Source organism: Hypomesus nipponensis, chromosome 5, assembly GCF_054491055.1.
Source record: "Hypomesus nipponensis isolate SF chromosome 5, ASM5449105v1, whole genome shotgun sequence".
NCBI classification, from domain to species: domain Eukaryota; kingdom Metazoa; phylum Chordata; class Actinopteri; order Osmeriformes; family Osmeridae; genus Hypomesus; species Hypomesus nipponensis.
In genome coordinates, this window is record NC_140365.1 from 1972501 (window position 1) to 1987241 (window position 14741).

The following is a 14741-nucleotide window of genomic DNA, read 5'->3' on the forward strand; positions in this document are numbered from 1 at the left end:
AAGGACAGACCGGAGGTGCAGGGGGCCAGGAGAGAGAGACCAGACCAGGGCTGGAACACACCCAGGAAAACAGACAGGATACCAGGGCAGGGAAAAAAAAGACTTACAGAGAATTGGACAAACCAGTGGGGATCACATGAAGGAATGTACTGTGTGAAGGAGGTGCTGACTAGTGTTCTGGTCCCAGTATGGGATTCTTGATTTTCTTGACAGTTTCTTGAAAGTACACTGTTGTTTTTACTTGTTCTGAAGATCTCAATGAGGACGTTTAGGAATATAACTGTTTAAGGACTTTAATTATCCAGAGTTGTAATGTTTGTGTTCTCTGTTGTCTTCATTCAAATTAAAGTCAATTTTGTTTTTTAATGTGACTACGGTAGTTATTGATACTGATTGGGGCCCATATTCATAAAAACCTACAGCACAGTAAACGCACGAATAGGCCTAAACACACTTCAACACACACCATTTCAACTTCATTGAGAAAGTCTTCATACAATGGTGTAAAGTCCATAGCTCCAGTGCATCCATCCATGGTAATGCCTAAACCTACAGGGCTATGGAACATCCCACTTCAGACACTGTCCACAAATGCGGTTCAGGGCAGTATAGTGCCCGCGATCTGAGTCACATCATAGAGGACATGCTCTAATGGAGCAGAGTATAGGGGGACATGGGGTAATGTGAGATGCCTAAACTCCAGAGCGTTTTCTTTCCTGCCCAAGACAATGTCTAGTCCACAGAACTTTTACCCTAGGTTTAGCATGGATGTTATGTGACTGAAATCACAAAACGTGATTGGTGGTGCCACAGGATCAGGGCACTGTGAGAAAACGCATGTAAAAAAATTCCCGAATTCACCCTAGCTCTGTGGTAAGAGCATTTGACTGCGTATCAAAAATCGCTTATTTATTAAATCCCCATGTTCGTCGCTTTGTATAAAAGTGTCTGCAGTGCTGAATAATCGAATGTGAAAAATATGTTATCGAAGCAGCTTTTCATAGCAATCTCTCGAGAGCTTAGCTCGCTTTGACCCGTCGCTGCTGTAAGACATGTGGGAAGGGAAGTTCACAGCTGTGTCCCTAGCTCTCTAAGCACAGAAAGGCAGCTGCACTGTACATTCGTTGCCTTTGGCTTCCGGGAGCAACCACCAGTCCAGACTTGTCAATTTTACCGTATATCTTGGTTATTCTCATCGAGGGAGAAAAACATATTTAAGCCTCCGAACGCGAACAGTGGAAGGATCAGGGACACATGGGCGTGTTATGGTTTATGAGCAAAGGACGATGATGTCACGGAAACTGATTAACATATACCGCATTTACAGAAATCCGATGAGGCTACTATAATGAGAAGTATTGAAAAGTGCTGAGGCAAATCTGTACTCATCATGATTTTGTAATGACCCGAATCTCGGGACCTGAATACAATTTTGCAGGAGGGACTAGAGTCGACTAGTTACGTCACTTTGAGTGTACAGCAACCCAAATAAAACACCCTGTTTTCTCTTCAAAACTGGTAAGTCTGTATTCAGAGGAAGAATAAAAGCTATTGACTTAACTCGTAGGTTATTGCTGTAATCTTTCGGAGCTTCCCGGATCTATCTCTTTGATGTCTTGTGATTTTACCGCGCGGTAAAAGTTAGGAAGGGGATAACGTCAAAAAGTAAGTAACGAATCTCATCCCTGCACTCTGCATTCCACATAACTGCAGCTTGAGTGGATACGTAGTTAGCATAGTAATGGTTCTCGGACGGTGGAAAAAAGTTGCCATTTCAACTACCAACATATTTGGGTGCAATTTCGAGGGAATATTTTTCTAATGCCTGCTATGTTGACTACTACAAACTCACTTAATCACATTGGTTGGAGTATCCTGAGATACGTGCATACAGTAGGAACTGTCTTATCACTTGAGTTATAGCATTCCAGTCGACGACCACAATCAAAGAGTAAAATCATTTAGCTGTTATCGCTAAAGAAACTGCAACGCAATGCATTTTTATGTTACCATTAGTTTTTGAAAACGTTAAACTTGACAAACATGACAGGCATCAGTCAATTAATTTTCCAACTTGTTTCTACTGTTCAACTTCTTATATATATTTTTGTACCCCTTCAACAGTCTTAAACCTTGTTGAACCGAGTACTTTAGTCTCCACCGTCACTCTATCAGCTCAAATCTAAATGTAAATATTGATGCTTTAGGCACTTATTTTGTCAACATGATGGCCCAAACATCCCGAGGTGGGGTGCGTGGCAGACTTATCATTTCTCCGGCCGTGTGATTCATTCCCTCTGCGGTCGGTGTGTACTGGTCATCACAGTCTAGATCTATGTAAGCCTCCTGTTTATCTATTTACATTATGAAACATGCCTCCAATAAGGCATAGGAATTGTATGGAATCGAAAAAAATAAGAAAAAACACAATTTCTAAATGTACAACATTTGATCCATTAGACACCCCCACCCTGACCCCTGACCCCATCCGTGACCCCCCCCCCCGCCCTCCCCCATACACACACAGAGTTGTTTGCAACGGGGTATTCCCCCCCTCACACACACACACACACACACACACACAGTTTTGGAGCTTCTCTGTCGGTATATTACAGTAGTATTGCATGGACCACACCACACATGGATTTGTAGAGTTGAGACTCATGGCAAAACCTTCTAACATCCTACGCAAAGAGGATTCATCCTGGTAGTCCTGCTCTCTGTCACCAGAGGACCTGGTAGTCCTGCTCTCTGTCACCAGAGTACCTGGTAGTCCTGCTCTCTGTCACCAGAGTACCTGGTAGTCCTGCTCTCTGTCACCAGAGTACCTGGTAGTCCTGCTCTCTGTCACCAGAGTACCTGAGGCTGTGTGAACTATGGATACCAGAGTTTCCTGGAAGCAGTGGTTCCAGTTCACTCTGCTGTTATGACTACATCCTCCACCTGACTTCCTGTTCAGTGATGGAGGGGGCTTCCCTGCCCTGCCGTCTTCCAGTGGCAAAGAGTTCGTAAACCAATAAACAATCTGTGGTGGAAACAGGGACAGTAGGTCAACATGACTAGCTCAAAACGAGAGTAGAATTGGGAAGTTAATGAGGTCTTGCTCGATTAGACAGATCGGGTCCTCTTTCCCTCTTTCTCCTCACTTCCTCCCTCTTTCGTTCATCTCTGTTTCTCTCTTCTTTAGTCTGAAGAGAGTCACGCTCTCTCTCTTCCTCTCTCCCCCCACTCCCCCCTCTCTCCCTCTCCACCACCCTTCTCTCTTTCTCTCTCCTTGTGTTCACTCCGGGTAGTGTTCCACCTGGAACCTGGTTGCCTTGGCAACACGGTATCCAGCCAATCAGAGCCCATCTGCTCCCACACACACGCAAGCGTGCCCACCTCTGACACCTCTGACTCTGTGCGTTACTGTTTCTACTCTTCTCAAGTGTCACTTTACTGATGCTAACACCAGGTAAATGCTAGCGCTAGCTGCATTAGCATTGGAATCTCCCAGTGCTGTTTTCATGGGTGAGTCTGTCTGCCTGTTTCACCTTCTCGGTTGTGTGCTAGGCCTCAGCGGACCTGTTGACATGCTGCTGGTGTGATGCGATCTTCCTGTTTGCTCTTGCGCTGAAGCACTCGAGAGAAGCAGATTATATTTAGACTCAAGCGAAGCCCAATCTCACCTCGATCCCCTCTGGACTATAAATATTCAGCCAGATAAGCCCACACTGTTACCAGCAGGTCTGGTTTTGGAACAGGACTCTGAATGACTGCTTCATGGAACTGTCTTGTGTCCTGTGTTTAGTAAAAAATGTAATTTCTCCAGCTTGTGCTGAAAGGCGTGGTACTGCAGCAGCATGTCCATACCAGCAGGGGGAGAAGTAGAGGCCCTGAGCACCGTGGCCCATGTGCTGAAGAAGAGGCGTTTCAGCCGGGACGGCAACCACCTGAGCCAAGAGGAGGTCGACGGACTCCTGGTGGACAGTGGTGAGGAGACGCGGGCTCACTTCACTGCACTTCCTGTCTCACAGCACTTCCTGTCTCACAGCACTTCCTGTTTCACAGCACTTCCTGTCTCACAGCACTTCCTGTCTCACAGCACCTCCTGTCTTTGCACACACACGGGCAGTGGTGTCAATAATAATAATGATATAATAATATTAAGAATGTTTTCATTTAGAAGACAGTTCTATCCAAAAGACACGTAAAGGAGGGGATTATTTTTTACTTCTGACCTCTTGATCTAAAGTGAAACGCTGTATCACTGAGCTACACCTGTGCAGAGGGAGGTTCTGTGTGCAGGTCAGTCACCATGGCGACGACACACGGGCTACCGTGTGCGGTCACAGTGGCGATTGCTCTCCTGGTCACCGTGTCGAGCATGTTCCCTGCAGATGGGCGGGCCTTCATGGTGGTTCACCACCTGCTGGGCCTCAGGGAGATGGGCATTCCAGTGCTGCTGCCCGGAACCCCGCTCACCTGCAAGGTGGAGAGCACGGAGAGATACACCACGCGCTCCAAGGTGTGGCTCGGGGAGGGGGGGGGGGTGGCAGGGGGTGTGATACAGTGTGTGTGTGTGGTGCAGGTGTGTGTGGTGCAGGTGTGTGTGATACAGTGTGTGTGTGGTGCAGGTGTGTGTGGTGCAGGTGTGTGTGATACAGTGTGTGTGTGGTGCAGGTGTGTGTGTGTGGCAGGGTGTTTGTGATACACTGTGTGTGTGTGTTTGTTGCAGGTGCGTGTGATACAGTGTGTGTGTGTGTGTGTTGCAGGTGTGTGTGGTGCAGGTGCGTGTGTGATACAGTGTGTGTGTGTGTGTGTGGTGCAAGTGTGTGTGTGATACACTGTGTGTGTGTGTGTGTGTTGCAGGTGTGTGTGTGATACAGTGTGTGTGTGTGTTGCAGGTGCGTGTGTGTACTCTCTACACCGTACGGCTCACCCACGGCAGGTTCAGCTGGACGGTGAAAAGGAAATACAAGCATTTCCAGGAGCTGCACAGAGACATCTACAAACACAAGATGATGCTTCACTTCCTGCCGCTGGGCAGGTCAGTCAACCCTCCACCCAGCCCTGGAGCAGCACACATTTGCTTACTATTCAAAGCAGAGAGATGATTTGTTTTGGTTGTGCTCGCACATGCTTAGAGTCTTGATCTGGTATGCTGTGTGCAGGTTTGACTCTTATTCTCAAAGGCTGTGTGCAGGTGTGACTCTTATTCTGAAATGCTGTGTGCAGGTTTGCGATCCAGAGACAGCAGCTGAGGAACATGACTGAAGAGATGCCCTCTCTGCACGGGACAGACAGGATAAGACGCAGCTCTAGCAAACCGGTACCAGGCTGCATGTTCACACACACACACACACACACACACACACACGTCAGACTGTTGTCCTCATCAGATGAGTCTGCAGTGTGATGCTGTGTCAGTGTGTGACTGTGTCTGCCGTGTCAGTGTGTGACTGTGTCTGCTGTGTCAGTGTGTGACTGTGTCTGCCGTGTCAGTGTGTGACTGTGTCTCTCTGTTGCAGAAATACCTGGAGGACTACCTGAACGGACTGCTGGAAAACAGTTTCTGTAGAAACTTTCACGGCATGGTGAAATAAAGTTCTATGTTCCTGTCTATGTCTAGTTACACCCACACACACACACTTACAACCACACAGTAACAAACGTACACAGTAACACACACTCACACACACTCACCTTCTCTTGATATCTCTTGCTCTGATTCCAGCTGGAGTTTCTTGATGTCAGTTCTCTGTCCTTTGTCAGTGATCTTGGACCTAAAGGGCTGTAAGTCACCCTTTGTCGTATAATCACACTAACAACTTTATAATAACTATATAGCAGGGTAATTAAGTTAACTGTGTAATAACAGTGTAATAACAGTGTAATAACAGTGTAATAACAGTATAATAACAGTGTAATAACAGTGTAATAACAGTGTAATAACAGCAGTTCCGTCTCCCAGCGAGGGCTGGATCTTCAAGAGGTCAGGAGGTCACCGTATCCAGGGTCTGAACTGCTTCGGTCACCACCAGTTCTGCTTCCGCTGGTCGCGGCGCTGGCTTGTGGTGAAGGACTCCTTCCTGCTCTACCTCAACCGGGAGAACGGAGTGGTCTGCTTTGCCCTGCTGTTTGACCCCGAGTTCAAAGTTCAAGTGGGCCGTGCATACACAGACACCAAGTATGGCGTCTGCATCGAGAACTTCACCAGGTAGGACCAGCTTGGGGTCCCTCTCTACAGTCTGACTGGCGCTCGGCGCCCCGTGTTCTTCTGCGTTCCCGCTGATGTGGGGGGTTTTGCTGAGTGCGTGGGACGTTTCAGTCTGGTGTACGAGCGCATTTGGCTTTTGTGAATATTGAAAAGATGCAAGCACTGTTGTGGCTGTAATACGGACTGAGAGAAGTTCAGCTCATCTCACGTGCGTGTGTGTGTTTTAGGAAGCTGGTCATTAAGTGCAGCAGCTACCGGCAGGCGTTGTGGTGGAGTCATGAGATCCATCGTCTGGCTGAGACGTGTGACTTCCTCAAGGTGCAGCGCTTCGACGGCTTTGCCCCGCCACGCGACCACACCCTCACCAAATGGTACAGCAGATACATCTAGCAAACATATGCCTGTCAAATATCCACATCAAATATCTCTGTTTATCAATGATATCTTTGTATCAGATATGTATTTACTGTGTGTGTGTGTGTGCAGGTATGTAAATGGGAGTGGCTACTTTGCAGATCTGGCTGATGCTCTTGAGCAGGCTAAGGAGGAGATCTTCATCACAGACTGGTGGTGAGACCCCTCACCCCTCACCCTGACCCTAAAAGTGTTATACAAAAACTGTGATGATGATGATCGTTATGATGGTGATGCTAGTGAGTGTTGTTATAGAACAGTATGGTGACGATAGTTCTGATGGTGAATGTCGTATCTCTGCCGTCAGGCTCAGTCCTGAAGTCTTCCTGAAGCGCCCAGCCACGAATACGTACTGGCGTCTCGACGAGATCCTCAAACGCAAAGCAGTATGAAACCCTTCCTACCTAATCTCAATCTGAAGCCTTCCTACCTAATCTCAATCTGAAGCCTCCCTACTTAATCTCAATCTGAAGCCTTCCTACCTAGTCTCAACCTGAAGCCTTCCTACTTAATTTCAATCTGAAGCCTCCTACTTAATCTCAATCTGAAGCCTTCCTACCTAGTCTCAACCTGAAGCCTTCCTACTTAATCTCAATCTGAAGCCCTTTCATCATCCTCTATATCTCTTCTGCTTCTCCTCCTCCTGTAAACAGTCTTCAAGATGTACACGACTTCCCTGAATGGCATGAGTTAGTTATCTCCATGTTCAGACAGAAGAACACAGGCTAGTTGTGATGACTCCCTCCCTCTCTCCAGGAGCAGGGGGTGAAGGTGTGTGTGCTACTCTACAAGGAGGTGGAGATGGCCCTGGGCATCAACAGCGACCACAGCAAGAGGACCCTGATGAACATGCACCCCAACATTAAGGTCCTGTCCCCCAGTAAACTACCTGCTGTTGTAGATGTCATGTTGTTTCTGTGGGATGCTGTAGAGGAAGAGAGGGGAAACCATGACATTTTAATGCTGACATCTGTTCTCTGGTATCTCCCTCCCCTGGTCTCTCGCCTGGTCTCTCCCCTGGCTCTCCCCTGCTCTCTCCTGGTCTCTCTCCTGGTCTCTCCCCTGGTATCTCTCCTTGTCTCTCCCCAGGTGATGCGTCATCCAGACCACGTCTCGTCCGTGGTGTTCCTGTGGGCGCACCATGAGAAGATGGTGGCCATCGACCAATCGGTGGCCTTTGTGGGAGGCATCGACCTGGCGTTTGGCAGATGGGACGACAGCCAGTACCGCCTGTTGGATCTGGTCTCCACGGAGACGGCCGCTTGTGGGCTGGAGACGGAGAGGAGGGTGGGGTCAGAGGTGAGACGTCTCTGTTGAGCTCCCAGCTGATCGAACCCTGTCCGTCTGATCAGGGGACTAACACAGGAGGAAGGAACAGTCACTTGTCTCTCAGTGCAAGTTCTGGTTGGAAGTTCTCTGTGTCGGAAGCGAGGGGGGAGGGGGAGGTGGACGGGGGGCAGCTTGAGAGATTAAAGTCTGTGAGAGCAGAAGATGGAACACGGGTATATTGCTGTCTGCTCAGGCAGTGGATGAAGTGGACCAGGGAGACCAGGCAGACCAGGGAGACCAGCACCAGGGAGACCAGCACCAGGGAGACCAGCACCAGGGAGACCAGCACCAGGGGCCGCCCGGTGCTGGGAGCTCCCTGGACCCAGTGGGACCAGCGCAGGCGGACCCTGAGGACCTGACTGACAACACCCTGCTGTGGCTGGGGAAGGACTACAGCAACTTCATCACGAGAGACTGGGTCCAGCTGGACAAACCCTTCGAAGGTACATCTGCTAACCTGTACAGTCTCTCTCTGTCACACACACACACACACACACGTATTGAGGGATCTCTGTGTTGATGTTCCCCAGACAACATTGATCGGACACAGGTCCCCCGCATGCCGTGGAGAGATCTGTCTTCTGCTGTTCACGGCAAGGCTGCCCGCGACGTCGCTCGCCATTTCATCCAGCGCTGGAACTTCACCAAGGTGAGGGGTCAAAGGTCGTCAGGAGCAGGAGGGTGTGTGGGGTGGTAGTGTGTGTGTGTGTGTGTGTGTGGTGGGCTGTAGTGTGTTGGGGCACTCGTGTGTCTCACCATCATCCATCTTCTCCTTCCTCTGTTTGGCCGACTGCAGATCTTTAAGAACAAATACAAGGACAAGTTCTACCCCTGTCTGCTACCCAAGTCTCATAGCACAGCCAACACACTGCCCTTCACTGTCCCCGGAGCTGGGAGGGCCAAAGTCCAGGTACACACACACCACACACACACACACACACCAGACACACCAACGCCACTCATACACATTCACCAATCAATACCCCCCACTCTCTCTCTCTCTCTCTGTTCCTCTGATAGGTTTTGCGTTCCGTGGATCGCTGGTCAGCAGGAACCTGTGAAAGCTCCATCCTGAAAGCCTACGTCCACACCATCCAGACCAGCCAGCACTACATCTATATAGAGGTACACTGCTCTCAGGTGGTGTGGGACTGGGATTGAAACTGTGGTCTCTGTCAAGCTCCTCCCTGGTTTCTGTAGTCTCTGTGTTTCTGTTGACTGAACGTTGTCCTTGACGCACTTGGCAGCAGCTGTGTTTACCTGGGCAGGTGCTACGTGGATGATGTCATGGTTGAGACGAATCTCAATCTCCTTCCTTCTCTTTTTCTTTTCTTTCTCTCCTTTCCTCCATTCAGAACCAGTTCTTCATCAGTTGTGCTGACGGGAAGAATGTCCACAACGGCATCGGAGACGCCATCGTCGAGAGAATCCTGCGTGCTCATAGGTCAGTCTGCTGTCACGTGATCTAGTCTAGTCTCTCTCCCTCCCTGCGTTTCCTGTCACTTACAACCGTCCAGTGAAAAATGAAAAATGCCAGAAAAGATCTCCGCACCGCTGGGGGTTTTGGTCCTCTGGAGATCTTCTGTCTTCAGCTAGCCTTGCTGAATGCCACACACACACACGTGCTGACGCTGTTGTGTGTGTGTGTGTGTGTGTGTGTGTGTGTGTGTGTGTGTGTGTGTGTGTGTGTGTGTGGTCAGAGAGCAGAAGACGTACAGAGTGTTTGTGGTGGTGCCGCTGTTGCCAGGCTTCGAGGGAGACATCAAGGAGGGAGGAGGCAACGCTATCCAGGCCATCCTGCACTTCACCTACAGGTCAGCTACCACACACACCTGGCCCCTCACTCACACACACACCTGCCCCCTCCCTCCCTCACTCACACACACTCACACACACACCTGGCCCCTCCCTCCCTCACTCACACACACTCATACACACACCTGGCCCCTCCCTCCCTCACTCACACACTCACACACACTCACACACACACCTGGCCCCTCCCTCCCTCACACACACACACTCACACACACACCTGGCCCGTCCCTCCCTCACACACACACACACACACACACACCTGCCCCCTCCCTCACACACACACACACACACACACACTCACACACACTCACACACACACCTGCCCCCTCCCTCCCTCACTCACACACACTCACACTCACACACACACCTGCCCCCTCCCTCCCTCACTCACACACACTCACACACACACCTGGCCCCTCCCTCCCTCACACACACACACACACACACACACACACACTGATAGTGTTCTGCTTCTCCAGGACAATGTGTCGAGGAGAGTTCTCTATCCTGTCCAGACTGACAGAAGGTGAGCTTCCTCTCCACCCTCCAGACCAGTCGTCACCATGGAGACCATCTCTGATCACCCGTCTCCTCCCTGTCCTCCCTGGTTGTGTGTATGGTGTGTGTGTGCATCTGTATGGTGTGTGTGTGTGCATGTGTATGGTGTGTGTGTGTGTGTCTCCCCTGCAGTGCAGGAGCGATGGTGTGACTACATCAGCCTGTGTGGTCTGAGGACCCATTCTAAGCTGTCCGAGTCCCTGGTCACTGAGCTGATCTACGTCCACAGCAAGATCCTCATCGCAGACGACCGCCGCTACATCATCGGTGAGTCAGAGAGACAAGCCCTCGCTGTGACTCACAGCCTGGCTTGGCCTCGCACAGATAACCACCCTTTCTGCATCAACACTAAGATGTAAATGATACGCATCTCTTAGTAACGTAAACAGAGAAGGGCGCTGGATGCTCCCTGGGTCAGGAGGGGGACACCCGGCAGGCCCTCGGGTTTGATCCCAGCTTCCTGTCCTCTCCTCAGTGGCTCCGCCCTGTGTGTGAGGGTCTGGTGTGTGTTCTCCCCCCTCCCCCCCCCCAGGCTCGGCCAACATCAACGACCGCAGCATGCTGGGCAGCCGGGACAGCGAGCTGGCGGTGCTGGTGGAGGACGAGGAGAGGGTGCCGTCCACCATGGATGGGGAGGAGTACCAGGCCGGGCCCCTGGCCCTGGCCCTGCGCAAGGACTGCTTCAGGTCTGGACCACACCCCTGCTCACCCCACTGAGCCCTGCTCACCTCACTGACCCCTGCTCACCCCACTGAGCCCTGCTCACCCCACTGAGCCCTGCTCACCCTACTGACCCCTGCTCACCCCACTGAGCCCTGCTCACCCCACTGAGCCCTGCTCACCTCACTGACCCCTGCTCACCCCACTGACCCCTGCTCACCCCACTGAGCCCTGCTCACCCTACTGACCCCTGCTCACCCCACTGAGCCCTGCTCACCCCACTGACCCCTGCTCACCCCACTGAGCCCTGCTCACCTCACTGACCCCTGCTCACCCCACTGACCCCTGCTCACCCCACTGACCCCTGCTCACCTCACTGACCCCTGCTCACCCCACTGAGCCCTGCTCACCCTACTGACCCCTGCTCACCCCACTGAGCCCTGCTCACCCTACTGACCCCTGCTCACCTCACTGACCCCTGCTCACCCCACTGACCCCTGCTCACCCTACTGACCCCTGCTCACCTCACTGACCCCTGCTCACCCTACTGACCCCTGCTCACCTCACTGACCCCTGCTCACCCCACTGACCCCTGCTCACCCCACTGAGCCCTGCTCACCTCACTGACCCCTGCTCACCCTACTGACCCCTGCTCACCTCACTGACCCCTGCTCACCCCACTGACCCCTGCTCACCCCACTGAGCCCTGCTCACCTCACTGAGCCCTGCTCACCTCACTGACCCCTGCTCACCCTACTGAGCCCTGCTCACCCCACTGACCCCTGCTCACCTCACTGACCCCTGCTCACCCCACTGAGCCCTGCTCACCTCACTGACCCCTGCTCACCTCACTGACCCCTGCTCACCTCACTGAATTGCAGGAACATCTCAACTGAAGGGCAGGGGATGAGCCTCAGGCTGGGGCTGAGGCTGGGGCAGAGGCTGGGGCGGAGGCTGGGGCGGAGGCTGAGGCCGGGGCGGAGGCTGGGACTGAGGCTGGGGCTGGAGTTGAACTAGGCCTGAAGCTGGAGAGTGTTTCATGTTAGCAGTGTGGACGTGAGAGGGTTAGCACCTCTGCAGAGGTGATTCACTCGTCACATGATGAACTCCCACATCTTCCCCAGCTGCTCCTGAGAGGCTCTGGGCCTGAAGCCACAGCCCTGGCAGGGTTCCTCACAGATCACTGTTGTTGTTGTTACAGTACCATAACAGCTTTATCAGGACGGGGTTCCAATGATTGATTATGTTTTACTTTTCGTTTATTCATGTGCTGCAACTCGGAGAGACTGAAACCAAATGTGCACGGATTTAGAGTATACTCAGCTCACAGTGTACTCTGTGTGTAGATTCTACTCTACACACACACACACACACACACACACACACACACACACACACACACACACACACACACCCTGTATGTGCCAGCAGAACAGCTCATACTGTACCAGAAGCCATCCAGAATATTTCCCAGTTTCCAAGGGAACCATCTCAGATGACAGGCCTGCGCATGCGTTCTCCTCCAGCTCTTTATGAAGAAATTTCGTCGCAGGAAATATGGATTTCCGCTCTGAGTTCATGTTGACACTCAATGTCAATCTTGCACTCACTAACTTGACTAGACAGTTTATTATCCAACATGTTTAGCAGTGGCGTGGTGTGTGTATATATGTGTGTGTGTGTGTGGCAGGGTGTGTGTGGCACGTTGTGTGTGTGTGTGTCAGGGTGAGTGACAGTCTCCTGTCTCCTCCAGGGTTTTGACTGGAGCTGATTCGGACCCCAGCATCAACATCGACGACCCGGTCAGCGACCACTTCTTCTACCTGGTCTGGAACGAGACGGCCAAGTTGAATGCCTCCATTTATGACAAGGTAGAGATAACTGGTCAGACACATCATAAACATCCAGACTCGACTCTCTGGATGGTCACCCTGCCCCCTCTTCCAACATGTCACTTTCTCACAACGCAATTTGTTTGTCTGAAACATTATCCACAGCGACTAACGGTACAGAGGGGGAATCGAACCTTGACCTCTTGCTCTGTAGTCAAAAACCACAGAGTACCACTGAGCTGTACCCACCCCTGCCTACCTAACCATCACGTCGTATCTCCACTTTCCATCTCTACCTCCCTCATCCTGTCTGGCCGTGGCCCTATCGCAGGTCTTCAACTGCCTCCCCTGTAACTCAGTCCACAACATGCGAGAGCTGAGGGAGTGGTCCTGTCAGGGGCGCCTGTGTGACACAGACCCCTCGCTGGCCAATCAGGAGATGGAGAAGATCCGGGGCCTCCTGGTCCACTTCCCCCTCAACTTCCTGTCTGAGGAGAACCTGCTTCCTCCTCTGGGCAGCAAGGAGGGGATGGCTCCTGTGGGGCTGTGGACGTAGCGCCCCCCGCGGGCCTGGAGGGATCGTCAAGTAGGCTGCACATACATGCGTTGGATGTGCTCATAGGGACTTACCACTCTAACCACTCTAACCACTCTAACCACTCTTAACACGTGATGATCTGTGTTTGTGACAGGCTTGTTTTCCTTAAAGCTCTGATCTGTGGAACTACCGAGGCGGCAGAGCTAACAGCAGTATCAGACGGTTAGGGAAGAACAGAACGTACTTTTTTTGTTGGAAGGTTGTGTGTGTGTGTGTGTTTGTGTGTGTGTGTGTGTGTGTGTGTGTGTGGGGGGGGGGGTTAGATTGGTGGATAGTCCTAACTCCCTCTCCTCCCCACTCTCTCTCTATCTCACTCTGTCTCTCTCTCTCTATCTCACTCTGTCTCTCTGTCTCTCTCTCTCACTCTGTCTCTCTCTCTCTCTCTCTCTCTCTCTCTCTGTCTGTGTCTCTCTCTCACTCTGTCTCTCTCTCTCTAGCTTTACCTCTCTCTCTCTCTCTCTCTGTCTGAGTCTCTCTCTCACTCTGTCTCTCTCTCTCTAGCTTTACCTCTCAATGCAGTGCCAGCAAATCTGTCTGAACATTTGTGGTTGTTATGGTGATGGGTATGAAGGGCGGACTAGAGAGTAGGAGAGGGGAGAAGAGAAAGGGATCGGTCAGGTAACCAGAGGGACGGAAAAAGATGACGATTTGCTAAATCAGGAGTGTTCGTCAGATGGTGTGAGCAGATATGGAAAATGACTGTTGACTGGCAAACTCATTTACACAGTGCCAAAATATGACAAAGTTGTGGAAGGAGGGAAGGAAGGAAGGAAGGAATAAGAAAGGGAGGGGAGGAGGAATAAAAAAGATATTCAAGGGGGGCACACTTAATTTAATTGTTTTTTTCTTGTCACCATGACTACCGAGTGAATTATTGTTATGTAACCGATCGGTAACTGGTCCAGCACATTCCACCAAGAGGGGTGGGGGGAGGGGGGGCAGACAGAGGTGGGGAGGAAGTGAGGAGGGGGGGGGGGGGCTGTTCAAAGCAACATTTGTCATATAGAACCAGAGGAGTTTGCTTTCACCACCATTCCACTAGAGGCCTGATTACTGGCCTGTAGACAGGGTTTGTGGCTCATGGCCTGTCACAAGGTGCCCGTAGACACACGTATAAGAGAAAATAACAACTGACACCTTACAAATAGGGATTAAAGAGAAGCTCTCTGATGTACAATAGCTACACTTTTATTAGCTAATTAGCTTTGACAGTTAACAGCCCTGTACCCTTTGGTGGTACATCTATCAAACACTCTTTCAGGCATCTATCAAAACACAACGTGAATAAATTACTATGTCATTAATCACTCTAACAACTATGTTATTATAACTCAAC

The 14741-nt window shown here is 51.1% G+C and overlaps 2 protein-coding genes across 5 annotated transcripts in view; both read left to right on the plus strand.

The window, feature by feature from the left end:
* Positions 1 to 366, plus strand: part of chrne (cholinergic receptor, nicotinic, epsilon) — a 6876-nt gene extending 6510 nt beyond the window's left edge. For all 3 annotated transcript variants that reach the window (XM_084698101.1, XM_084698102.1, XM_084698103.1), the window contains exon 12: positions 1 to 366. This exon is cut by the window's left edge and continues 734 nt beyond it. The gene's annotated coding sequence lies outside the window, so the exon portion shown is untranslated.
* A 784-nt stretch (positions 367 to 1150) lies between these two features.
* On the plus strand, positions 1151 to 14323 carry pld2 (phospholipase D2). Of its 2 annotated transcripts, none has more exons than XM_084698511.1 (24): positions 1151 to 1518; positions 3812 to 3972; positions 4380 to 4507; positions 4887 to 5029; positions 5218 to 5311; positions 5511 to 5576; positions 5717 to 5775; positions 5954 to 6199; positions 6427 to 6570; positions 6686 to 6769; positions 6921 to 6999; positions 7370 to 7480; positions 7703 to 7912; positions 8136 to 8385; positions 8473 to 8591; positions 8739 to 8852; positions 8963 to 9067; positions 9298 to 9386; positions 9643 to 9756; positions 10237 to 10283; positions 10448 to 10582; positions 10848 to 11001; positions 12729 to 12846; positions 13139 to 14323. In XM_084698511.1, the coding sequence occupies exons 2-24, from the start codon at positions 3843 to 3845 to the stop codon at positions 13361 to 13363; spliced, it is 2964 nt and encodes a 987-aa protein (XP_084554637.1). In that variant the 5' UTR covers positions 1151 to 1518; positions 3812 to 3842; the 3' UTR covers positions 13364 to 14323. The 2 variants fall into 2 exon arrangements, with proteins under 2 accessions (XP_084554637.1, XP_084554636.1); XM_084698510.1 differs by lacking the exon at positions 1151 to 1518 and adding an exon at positions 1529 to 1665.
* The last annotated feature ends 418 nt before the right edge of the window (positions 14324 to 14741 follow it).